At 29.3% G+C, this 13,556-nt stretch overlaps 1 protein-coding gene across 2 annotated transcripts in view; it reads right to left on the bottom strand.

The window, feature by feature from the left end:
- Positions 1–4,126: 4,126 nt before the first annotated feature.
- The window catches only part of LOC140049277 (transcriptional coactivator YAP1-like), a 31,598-nt gene continuing 22,168 nt past the window's right edge, over positions 4,127–13,556 (bottom strand). The window contains exons 2-5 of one of the 2 annotated variants that reach the window (XM_072094120.1): positions 13,082–13,332; positions 12,502–12,665; positions 8,086–8,269; positions 4,127–6,825 (exon numbers count right to left, since the gene is read on the bottom strand). In XM_072094120.1, the coding sequence (XP_071950221.1) occupies positions 6,578–6,825; positions 8,086–8,269; positions 12,502–12,665; positions 13,082–13,332 (847 nt within the window). In that variant the 3' untranslated portion in view covers positions 4,127–6,577. The remainder of the gene's footprint in view (positions 6,826–8,085; positions 8,270–12,501; positions 12,666–13,081; positions 13,333–13,556) is intronic. The other variant, XM_072094121.1, reaches the window with a different exon arrangement.

Raw genomic sequence — 13,556 nt, 5'->3', positions numbered from 1 at the left:
AATAGGACTATAATCATTTCACATCATATTTGAGTGTAGTAGGCTCCCCATGAAACTACTAATTTTACAAAATTGTAAATAATAATATAAAAATAAGTGCTTTCTTTGTTAATCTGCAATAATAAAAAACATTAAATAAACATACTTAAATTTATCATTAGCAACTAAATGAATTAAAACATAGCCTTCAATCAGTATAATCAGTTCCATGTTATAATATGCAAGATAAAATTTTAAAAGAAATTAATATTATATATAATATATACATAAATTTCAATACAATCAATCCAACCTAAAATAATCACAGATTTTTGAAAAAAAAACTGAACAAAACTAAATTTCAAGGTAAGAGATGGGATATGCATGCAACAAAACATAATACTTGGTTGAAAAAATTACTACTCATACAAAATATATAATACAGCACAACCCTTATTCAGGAGAAACCTTCCTGGACCAAAACAAGTGTCCCCTTAACAGGGTGTCCCCTGAGTAGTGGTTGATTTAGTATTAAACATTTTCCATAGTTTGTTTCACTGGAACGTGTCCCCTAAATAGGAGTACTGTACTCAATATAAGCTGACTCTACAACAGAAAGGGACAACTTTAATAGTGGCTGCTACTGTAATGGTTTGTTATTTTTGCTTTTATTTTTACAACTGTGTTTTTAGGACACAAAAAAGTTGCATTCTGTAAAGTTACTGGAATACAAACACATGCTTAAAATCACAACATATAATTATATTAACAATATTGATACTGTTATTTGCATATTTGTTAAATGGAAGATATTTGAACTGACCACCAATAGTAATCAATTAAGGGTTGTCACACCTGTATTGCTTGAAATTGTATCAAACTTTATTGTTCTGAAGACCAAATTAATTGTAGCATTTCTTCACATTTAATTTATTGGCATTCGTTATTATATACATTTTTTCCTGGTAAGTTTGGTCCAAATTAAATTCAACGTCTGCATAAATATTTGCATAAATTAGCATAATATATTGTCCTACTAGAAACAGAAATAGTAGTGATCGACATTATTTTAATATTATAAGTAATTTATTACAGTTGATGGCAACTAATCCGCATAAAGATTAAATACTAAAATAAACATAATTTGTAATAAATAAGTTTGTTAGCATTAAATTATTTAAAATGAATTAGTCAAAATTTAAATAAAATAGGCATGAATACATTGCTGATAAATTACAATAGACAATTAAAAACACTTAAAATATGATTTGTTGATACCAATTACAAAGCAATAATAGCTATAATTTATGTAACATTATTTCAACAAGTCATTACTTATACATGAATAGAACATTTTAACTACATTTACACTCGAAACATCAACTTTCATACCTCTTCACCAAATGTCTTTAATAAATGTGTTTGTTAGAGATTGTTTTGCTAAAAATTCCAATTCAGATTGAAGAAGTGTTCTATAATGATATATAAAGAATAATTAAATATGAATTACGTTCTTATTGGGGAATTAATTTTAAAGTCAGGAAAAATAAAGGCATCATAATCTGACACTGTATCACTAAACTTTTCCATGATACTGTACTAATATGGACAGTATCTTGCCTACCTGTAAACATGATTTAGTTATATATTTAAAAAAAAATATTTTTTCTTAAAACCCTTGTGTATAGATCTATCTATCTAACAACATTGTTTCACCACAATAAACCCGACCAACAAAAAAAATTAAACAAATGTTTGCATAAAATTAACAATATAAAAAATATTTAAAATTCACATAGAAAAATACTAAATATTTACAGGGTAGATTCATCAGATTTTCATTAATTTCCAATTTAAAATTAGTTGAAAACAAGTCCCACACAAAAACAATGCAACAAAATAATAATGCGAAATGCAGTGTATGATCTAAGAAGGCACAAGGCACATTTAACTGGTAACAACATGCAAACTGTAAAATTGCATTGTAGTTCGCACACGCACACAAACACGCCCTAAAGATCATCCAAGCTTACCACAATATTCCCGAAAAATAGATGATCTCCTTTTTCTTATGGTGAATCAAGAGTTATTAAACCAAAGCAGCAATTATTTCATCTCAATGTTCAATTAAAACAATATCAAACTTGATTGCAAGCAAGAAACAAAAACCAGTATTTGAATCAAATTTTTAAGAAACATTTGTTCCATCAAGGCTCACACTTATTAATCTGCATATTGATATTCTAGACATGCATAGCTAATCTAATTTACATAAATTAACTGGAAGAACACCTGTTATTTTCATCTGATTTGGGCTACAATTCTTGGCAGTTTTGATTTGTTCATAATAAGTATAATTGTAGATATTTTATAGACTATTAAATTTAATCAATTTCAAAACAATGCTGGAATAGAGGTACAATCTTGTCATTCTACATTAGGTACTAGACTGTACTGGATCAATTAAAATGTGTTTTTACAATTAATAATATCAAAGAATAGAGTCAGAGTCATTTAAGGAAACATTCAAGCTAAACATAATAAAATCTATTAGGCAATAAACCTAACTGAAAGATTTGTTATTCCCTAAATGAAACAAAAATTGTAAATAAGGGCAAACACAACGAGGAAAAAGGGAAAAAAATGCTATACTGCAAGAGTTGCTATAAAAATTAAATCTGAATACACCAAAGTACAAGAAAGTAAGTACAGTACTTTGCTTGTACTGTACATATCTAAACTGTTAGAGACTGGTCTAAAACAATAACAAATAAACACATCATTTATGTAATTATAAATGCTTTTATATTATGATCATGTAAATATGGCCTGTGTAATGTTATAGTATCCACCATGTTGGTTGGTTCTAAATCAGTGGTAGTCTAGTGATGAATACCACATGTTTCTTGCCCTAGGTGAGTTACTCAAGGTCTAAGCAGAGATTAGACAATGTTGGTGTATAAGTATGGCCAAGACTGGGAATTACAGTAAATGTCGATTCTTAGAAGCGTAAAGACAATGTTACTTATGTATAGATAATCATATTTCTTTATATCATGTGTTATTTTAAAATAGAAAACTTCATTCAAAAAAGCAATAAAGAAAGAAAAACAAATTTAGTATTGCATTACATGGTTTCTATTGTTCACAGACACATTATCATTATTCTGAACATTTTGTTATGCTGAAACTTACTGTTTATTCATTTTGTTTAACCTGAACTTTCTAACAGGTTGAAATTGATATTTAAAAGTCATCAGAAGAACATTACATACAAAAACACCCTTCATGAATTAAGAAGTTGAAAAAGTTTTATTTTCGTATGCAATTGACATTAGTTGGATGAAGTTATATTTCCTGATTTTACAGTTTTGAATATATATTAATAAATGCACTGGGAATTAGACGGCTTATCTATGTACCAAAATTATTATTTCAAAATGTCCTGCCATAAATCTAAGTTAAATTTCAGTGAAAATTTCCCTCATTTAACATTGTAAATTATCACCGAAAACATAAAATGAGTAATCCATTAAAGGTCTCTGTATCCACTAGTATTATATGAAATTATTAAAATAAATATGAATAAGGAAAATGGATTTCTAATCTTTAGGTTTTAGGAGTTAAAACCTTGTCATGTTTTATTGAAACGTTGTTTATTGCCGCGATGTTGGCTGCGACTTGCAATCATTATTTTAATGATTAATTACTAAATGGTGTTTATATCTTTTAGTGCTTAAACAGACGTATACGTAACGTTAAGTGTGCAACATTGTCATATTTATACTGTTTATTTACGACTAAGCATTAAGTGTTGTTTCGTCACAGAACAGATCAATGTATACATATGTTTAATGATTAATTATAAAAGTTATTTTGTTCGTTATAATAAAACAAGACAAACTCCAAAAAAAGCATTGAAACTAAAGTAAAATAAATTAGAGTGAAATAAATAAATCAAAATGGAATGAGAATAAAGGAATGATAAAGTGTAGTTTGGGAAAGTAGTGGAAATTTTAGTTGAAAATAGTTTGACATTCAAGAAATAAAATATAATTTAAAATATGACTTAGGATTAAATATGATTAATTAAAGGTGGTGGTGCTACACAACTTTTTTATATTATAACATAGGAATTGCTAATCAGGTAATAATTTCCAATTAAAATAGTATTCATCTTAAGATCATATATTAATATATAAAATGTATGTATATTATTATTTAAACAATATATTATATATGGAAAAAAAACAAACATGAAATCACAAGTTAAATCAAATTTGCTGTTGTACTTTAGAATACATAAGGTGAAGATTGTTTATTGCGTTTATCTAATATTTATGCACTACGTAATGACTTCTGGCTCCTCAAAGTTTTATCAGATGCAAAACACTCTAACAAGCATTAAGAATGAGCTGTAGCCAAATTAGCTAAGCTTTCAAAATGCATGCCAGTTTCTTTAGATGGATGTTTAGCCTACATGATATCAAATTTCAAACATGACGCAGTGGACCACTACACTACCCTTGCTAAGCAACACATGCGAAATCAACACACTTCTCCATCTACCTCCTACCAATACTCAATCCATATTTGGTAATCATTCAGTCACCTTTAAGATGTCAAAGTTCAACCAGTTTCCTTCTAGCATGGTCCAGTAATTACAAATCAAGAAGGTGGACATTTATTAAGTAGGAAAGAAGACAGCTAAGTAAAATATAAAAAACTAACCAACAACCATGTGAATAGTATAAATTACTGTATTAATTTAAATGGGTTTTTGATGCCAATAATATTGTTTTTGTGAAGATGAGGTAGATATAAGATGATGATGTAATCAAAGACAAGTTGTGATTGGTTAGTTTATCATCAAGAGACATCATCAATTATAGCTGCAACTCAAAGTAAAATCATAACATACAACTATGTTCTTTCAACTTTTAACTTAAGTTTTAATAAATAATGTAATCAAGTAAGAAATTTTATAATTAATATAGCGGGTAACTGTCTTGGATGCAAGTGTGATTGGTGTGTATCAAGAGCCAAGAAAAACAAAAAAGTTAATCAAATAAACAAAAATTAAAGGTTGATATTATCTCTGAAACTTTCAATGATGACGTGACCTTTAAGAAGAAGCAAGCTGAAAAAGGTCATATTTTGGAGTAAAATTACAGACAGCAACACCTGGGCAACAAATCACATCATCTACAAGGTAACAGCTGGCAGAGGGAGGAAAACCAATACATCAACTTCACATGAAATCAGACAGTTTCCATAAAACCAAAAACACTGGCACCTCCAGGCAAGTATTATTAACTGTAAAGTTTAAGAGAGCACATAAACATCAAATAAACTCAAACTTTGTACTTGCACCCAAACAAAAAATTATTAATATTTAAAAAAAAATCATAATAGAATAAAATATGGATTGAAGTAATTTATTATTTGTTATTTATTTTTATTTATTGCTTCATTTATAAACAAAACTGCCAAGATTGTTGTTCAAGGAATGAGTTTTCAAGGTGATACATAACACTGGATGGAATTGACAATAAGATGAAAATAACAGGCTACATTCAATTCTACTATTTAGATGGAAGGCAAATTCAGTACAGTTTTAAGCAACTCCAGTTTCTTAAAATTAGTATATGTAAAAATTCTTATATTTTCAAATGCCTTTAAGTTTGAAAAAATTCTTGCATTTTGCAATCCACGCCCATGTGCTTGTGGCATATTTTCCCAGTTTGTGTTGACAATTCTATTTTGTGAATTGTGCTTGTTTACAAACGGCAATTTGTTCTTGTAAAAGCTGCAAATAACATTGAATGTAATGATGAGAGTGCATATAAGTTGCAAGATACAAGGTTTACCCAAGGTTTTGCCGATGATTCAATATAATGTTAAATAATTCATAGGCATACAGTATATGACACTAAACTAATATTTTTGCATAACTAAGTACATCTACAAATTAATTATTGAGTTAGTACTATTTGTTAATTGTTATTGCTTTTTCAGAGTTACAGACAACAGATCGAGACATAATTGTATAATTATACACATCAGTCTAAAATAATGGCATCAAGGCTATCATTCTTAAAATAATGGCATATTAAAATGGTTATAATTATATAAATTAATATACAGTTTTAAAATGTTACTTGATTCAAATCAGCTTTTTTGTGCTTTGGTGTGGCTCTATTATTATTCATCCTACTGAATTTATCATCCTGAGGTTTTAGGCAAATAGCTTCTATGATTGGTTAACACCATTTCCAATCTGTATTTTGATACAACAATTGTAATTAAGTACAAACAGCTATGGACAATTTGAATGAATAAAGATAACATGGGATGTACACCTCATGATGAGACTACAGAATAAATACAACTTCAGCTCACTCAAAGTTATCTTACTTTGCATAGAAAATATATCCACATTAACTGAAGTTCCAGTTAATTTAACATTTAAATAAAGAGTATTGGAACTCAATTTACAGATTTTAATTCTGGTGTTGAAGATACTAACCAGTTGTTTTTCCCTTATTTCTTATAAAATAGTATATAATACAAAAGTAATTTATTGATTTAGATCACCCTATAACCACGTCAAGATGCTATCCATTTTGCTTGGTAAAAGATCCGCTTCCATGTCAGTCAAAATATCGGAATTGAATGGCTCTGGTAAACTTGGTAAATCATCATTTTCCATATTTATTTGTGTTGCATCCGGTGGCTCCATTGATGTAATGTCTACACTAGTGCCTGGCATAGAGTCTAAGAACTCTGGTGGCATCCTATGCGTATTGTTGTTCACATGTAAATTTGGGTCGGTTTTCTTCTCCACTGTAAAGCAACGGAAATAAAACATGGAAAACGATATGTACTGTATCTATGTCTGTTAATTTACTCCTCTTATCTTGTTATTAATGTACAGTAATAGGACATGTAGAGTAAATCGCATATTAACTGTAATTGCATACTCTCTATTTCATATCATGAATGCAACTTTCATACAAAAATGAAACGTTAAAGGGACAGCAGGCCTATATGTACCACTGAAATAAAACATTACAGTACAGTACTGCACTGTAAATATGTACAGTAATGTAACAAATGAATTAGTGTTCCAACAATATTTATTAATTCAAGTAACTAAAGGACAATCAACCTACCATATTTGAAGCCATAAAATCCTGGATGTCAATTTATTCTCAAAAAATATGTTCAAAACTGGCTTTCAGGGATTACTGGTAAATTAATTTTAAAACGATTTGGAATTCTAAACACCAGAGGGTTTTAATAAATTTGATAGTGAAATAAATAACAAACTCCGAAATTTTACTTTATATATTATAATTTAAATTTAAAGTTATTGAACATTCTATTTTACAATATTGTTTATTCTGTCAATTGAAATTTGTATAACAAGCTCAGCTCATTTCTTTCCTCACCATTTCATGAAACTGTATCTTTAATAAGACGCGATCCAAAATTACATTTCTTGCTTTATTTGATACATTAATTGTAGATCTAAGACAATTTTATATATAAGTAAATCGAAACATTAAAGGGCTTTCCATCCAATCAACATTGCATATTAATATAGCTAGCTTTATTCCTACATACTACTTTAAGTTCATTATTTTTAAAAGTATTTTAAAACTTACAATATTAATGGTATTTTGTGACTAATAATATTGAAACTCATGCATTAAGAATAGTCAGTATTCTGTGCATTTTATTTAAAAAAAAAACTTTAATTGTGATTTAAAAAAAAATCAATTTCAATTTATTTAAAGGTATATGTTGGATACGAATGATGCTGTGTCTTGCTTTAAAATAAAGAAGCTTATGAAACTAAACATTTATCATTGTATTTATTTTTTATTTTTCAAGCTGCCGTTTGGCCTATAGCTTACGGAACATCAAGTTAACTGATGGAAATCGCTTGAATGTGCCATTTGGTACTGCTATTAAAAAAATGGAAGTAGACAATTCAAACACTATTTAACCAGTTGTATACTCACGACAGAAATAAGCCCTTACCTTTTACTTATAAACTTTATTAATTTTTCACATACTTAAAATGAAGAATATCCTTACCATTATCAGTTTCCATATCATCTAAGTTACTAATTATTCCGTCTGGAGTTCTGGGATGGCTGTAATTACTCATTCCGCATCCACTGTCTCCGCTCTCTTGCCGGTTGTGTCCAAGGAACGGATCAAGTCCGGTACTACTTACAGTATGTTCATCATCACTAATCTCACGTCGAATCTGGAACTCCTTTGAAGAAAAGGAGATCTATGAAATTTAATCGTTCAACAAACATTATTTTATGAAGTTATAACATTTTGGACAGTATAATTACAAAAGTTTAATCAACAGTACAAACTGTTCTTTTTGTAACCATTTAAATAATAAGCATTTCAAGCACTAAACTAAATACTTTCTACATGGTACATGGAGGCGAGTGGCTCTTTCCATAATATTTAGTTTAAAATACTAGTATTAGTCATCTTTTATATATGATCTTCAAACTTTATGGTCATGAGAAAAAATTGTTATGGAGTTGAACCCAGAACCATGGGAATTGACATTAAACAACACCTATAAAACACCTGATATAGGCGGCGGCGTCATGTGAACAGGAACTGACAATCATAACACACTACAATATACATAATACTTGTTTACTATTTATCTAGAAAGACAGATTAAACAAAGAACAAACAAAGTTTATTGAAGGCACTCATGAGGACATGATTGCTATCTTATCCTAAGTTATATTGCATTGTATTACAGTATACAACAACGCCAGCGATTACTAAGTTTGTTTATCTAGAGTGGTGGGTTTTAATCAACCTGAAATCTATTCTTTGGTCATTCATAAAGAGAAATAATTTCAATTTATTCACGGACAAGTGTTTCAATATTTAATAATATGTTTTTATTTTTTATTTGTGAAATTCAACAGAGCCATTAATTTTCAATCAAAATTTACCCCACATCTTTTAAATTATTTTAATTTTTCTGTTACCAAGGTCAAACATAAAATATTCTTTTATTTGGACCTACTTATAAGGTTGTATAGTAATGTAGTAATTTTTAACAAATAATTTCACTGACGTTTCATTATATTTTTTAATATTTGATTTCCTGATAGTAAATTTTGTTTCATAATATTTTACAGGAAAGTTTTAATACAATCCAAAAACTTTATTTTTACAGTTATTAACATTATTAAAATCATGAGTGAGTGATTTGCCCACTACATGCACTAACTAAATGCATTTGCTTTGTATTTCACCCTCCAGGCTTTATTGCAGGTCCCACTGTGGCAGAATGCAACAATTTGAGAACTAGTACCTTTGACCTTATTTGGTTTTAATCAGCTATTGTTCAAGTAATTCATTTAGTGCCTCTAGTAACTTCTAATGTATGGCCGACTTACAAACGCTTAAGTACACTTCAACACACTATAACACCCATATCTGATCAACTGTGACACCATTATTTAACTATATAACAAAATCTACTTTATTTTTTATATTGTGTTTTATTATATTTCATTCTTTAGTAGCCTATGCATAATTAAACGAACAATAGTAGAGAATTGATCAAGGCACGGTTCAATTCCCGGCCACAAAAACAAGGCAAGGCCAGAAAAAGCTAAGCTTTGTATTCTGTACGATACGCTCTAAATTGCCCACCTAGCGTCAACACGACACAATGCAACTTTTCTTTTCGGAAGCGGTCAGGTGTTATGTAGATCTAATACAGTATATGTAACACTACTAGTATTACAACCGGCAAAACATTACAAATATACGAACATAGATATGTGCAAGTCAACATATTGTAGTACTCTTGCTATTTAGTTTGATCAGTTAAAATAGAGAAATTCATAAAAATTAGCAGTTAAATTTCAAAGCAAATTTTAAACTAGGTCAGAATAAAATACAAGCATTAAGATGCAAAGTAGGACTGATACAAAGAATTAAGTAATGGTTACTTTGTAATAAACTGCAAACAACTCTCTAGTGAGGCTTTACATTAATAAGCTAAGATAATTTTTCTCTAGTAAGAACAAATTTCCAATTTAATCTGTTTAGGATCAGAATATTAATGGAGTATCGATTGGTTTATTTTTGAATTTCATCTTTTAGACCAATTCAATATTCTGCATTGATTAATCTAATCAAGAAAGTGAACAAACTATTACAATTGTTTAATTTTAATTACTACATTTACAATCATCATAAGCGATCGACGCAATTGAGTAATGACAAACATCCTTTCAGTTATTTCAACCAATAAATAATAATTACAATAATCGATAATAAAATGATTATTGATTGTATTTATATATATTTATTATTTTGTTGATAGTCTATATATTAATGATAGGATATAAAGCAAAGAAATGTTTTTAACAAAATAAAAGCTTTGATACAATGATAACATAACATTCAAGATTCTTTCATGTGTGATGAATCAACTATTACTTGTACAGTAGTAGTGTATTGCAAAACAAATGTAGCTGATTTTAAGTTATAATAGATAATAGTTTGAGTTAATATGTAACACAATTAATATTACTTTCTCAGAAAAATAACATGTAATGTTCTTTATGTATTTTGAGTGAAACCTCATTACACAACGCGTATAATTATTTAACAGTTAAATTGAAATGTACCAGTCTATGACCTACATATGAGTGGCGACACAATAAGGAAGTTGTTAATAATTTGGCTTATATTGGTAGAAATTTGATTAAGGCCTATTATCTATTAACAATTCATCTCTGTTCAAGTGTTGGACAAGGGGTTATAATCACAACATAAAATATAGCTCTAAACAATAAACTTCTTTTTCTATACTAAATCTAGTCTATTCAACTACTGGATGACATGACAAAACTATTGCCATTTTTATCTTGTATAGATACATTTTTATATGTTTACAATCACACAATTTAAAGCAAGTAATTCTTAGAATGTATAAATAAAGAATAAAATAAAAATAGTAGTACAGTAAAAAAGTATACATTGAGTGGAGCAAAAATTGTTTTGAGTTGGTATTAATTGATTAAAACAATTTTCTACCAGTACATGAAATTGATCCTAGTTTTATAGACTGCTGTATGAAAATTCCTAAAATTTTCATAAAAAAAAACATTTCTATTAAACACACTTTTTAAATAAATGAATTTGTGACGTCACAGCAATTTACGGCGACAGCTGTAAGGCAAGCGGCGGTGCGATATCGTAAATCTCGCGATTGTTCTAAAATCATATGTACAACCCTAATACGTTGTTAAAATATAGTTATCTGTCAAGTTGTTCTTTAATAGTTTATTACATTACCATATATCGCGGGCTAATGGTCTTTAATAGCCTATTGCCAAATATTTCCTCAAAATAATTTCTAACTGAAGGAAGGGAAACAGATTAATTTTACAAGGTAAACACAAACAAAAAGAATATCTTGTCAATTATTGTAGTTTATAATAATATTTAAAGCAATTTTAGTCAGCATAACAGTTTATTTGTACAATTTGAGTTTAATATTACCACTGTGTTTAAATTATAAAAACAAACATTTCAATATACAAATTATCCTCCTTTCTTTTTTCCAAAATAAGTTGAATATTTTTTGAGAAGGACCCCAGATATTTAGGCATACAGAATAAATTGACCCAGTATAGATGGTATATGATAACAAACAAGCAAGGCCCAACTAATGCACACAGCAGGTAATAGAGCCAGGTAGTTAGCCTATCAAAACAGCCTCGGCCAGACTTGTATGGCTCCAGCTGAGTCAATGGCTAGGCCTACAATGTGCCTCAAATTTTCTCTGACACAAGAAGTTGAACTTTTCACAAGCGATTTGATGATAAAAGGGTAAAAGAATTAAGCCTGTCTAGAGTAAGTTACTGTAGGGATGATGATTAACTCAAATTTTAATCATACAAACTCTTTTTCAATAACAAGTTTATTTAGGGAATAGAAATAGTGGGAAAGAGAATCAATGATTATTAAAATTAATAAAAAGATTATGACAAACATTATAAAAAATATAAATAAATAATTTACCCCCTTTTCACAGCCAGTGAAAATGAGAAATGTGGGGATAATTCAAGTATGTATACCAGTGTAAACTGTAAATACACAAACCAACATTTTGTACCATTTGTGGAGAGGGGGATTCAATGAAAACTTCTACTTTTCGAGTTATATCTCGCTCTTCGAGGAGAAAGGCTATTGTTGGTTTATCCAGGTAAGCTAGGCACGAAATAGACGAATAAATGTTTTAAATGTTAAAATATAAACGCTTTGATGTCCTTCTATGTAATAAAATTAGCAGTGACATTCTATATTAGAAGTCTACAACATTTTGGAGCATATACAGCACAACTACAAATTAATAATATTTGTAAAATGATTCAGAAATTGATGAAAAATAACTAAAATAAAATATAGTATTTTAGCGCGGGCAAAGAGAAACGCAATTACCTGTTGAAGAATCTGTTGTGTACGTTTTCGTAACCTCTCACGTTCTAATTGAAGTCGTTGTAAGCGCACCTTTTGTTGTCGTTGCTGTGGGGTCAACTGGCCAACTTGTTGTGCTGGTTGATTCGTTGGGGGCTGTGTTAAGTGTGATTGTTGAAGTGCCCTTACTGAAAAATGTACAAATTAAAAAAAAAGTGATAAAAAAAAACGTAATCATATTGATTTTCTCTTTTCTCCAAACCAACTACCAACAAATCATGCACAGTCAATTGTCACTATATCAGACACTCCTTTGTCTGGCGTAATAGGTTTTCAAGAAATTCTGATATTCTGAATGGGTTTTTAACATTATTAAGACAGACATTTTCGACCTCTCAAGAAAATTCCGATTTCATACAGTTTTCAGTATTGAGAGAATTTTCTGTTTTCAGAGATTTTGGTATTTTTATTTATTCATTTAAAACATGTTTATGGTATTGGGGAGGTGACATTATGTGATTTAACCTCTCATACAAAATTATCTCTGTGGGTCATCATCAATTGTACAGTATTCATTCTGGGAACAACTGGCCTCATTACTCACCAACTCTTGGATCTAGCCAACTGGTTGTTCTTGTTAAGTGGTTGATAAAGTAGACTTCGCCATCCCCTGAGCATGCTTGTTCCCATCCTTCTGGCAGATTACCTAAATCTTGCATCTGTGAGTTTTGTTGTAATATGTTGCTACTATTTTGCTGTAATATCATATGTTCATGTTGATTTACACTGGCTTTTAATTGATTTGTCAACATCTTCTTCCGTGGGTCTTCCCATGTTGTTGTATGTGTATTGTGACTGAAAAGAATTAAACGAAGAAGGTTAAAATGGTATGGAGTCTTTAGTACAATAACGAACCATCCTGCACAAAACAGAAAAATATGGAAACAAATCGTGGAAACCATAATGTCAGAAAGATGGAAAAAGTTTTAAGGGATGAAACTGAAAAATAAAAAACATTTTTCTTTGAAAGAAAATACACAGAATGAAACATAAAATTAAATTGTAGATTCCAATGTTCT

This window comes from Antedon mediterranea, chromosome 5 (assembly GCF_964355755.1).
Source record: "Antedon mediterranea chromosome 5, ecAntMedi1.1, whole genome shotgun sequence".
Classification (NCBI taxonomy): Eukaryota; Metazoa; Echinodermata; class Crinoidea; order Comatulida; family Antedonidae; genus Antedon; species Antedon mediterranea.
The sequence above is the reverse complement of the archived record's forward strand: the minus strand, read 5'-3'. Positions and strand labels throughout refer to the sequence as shown.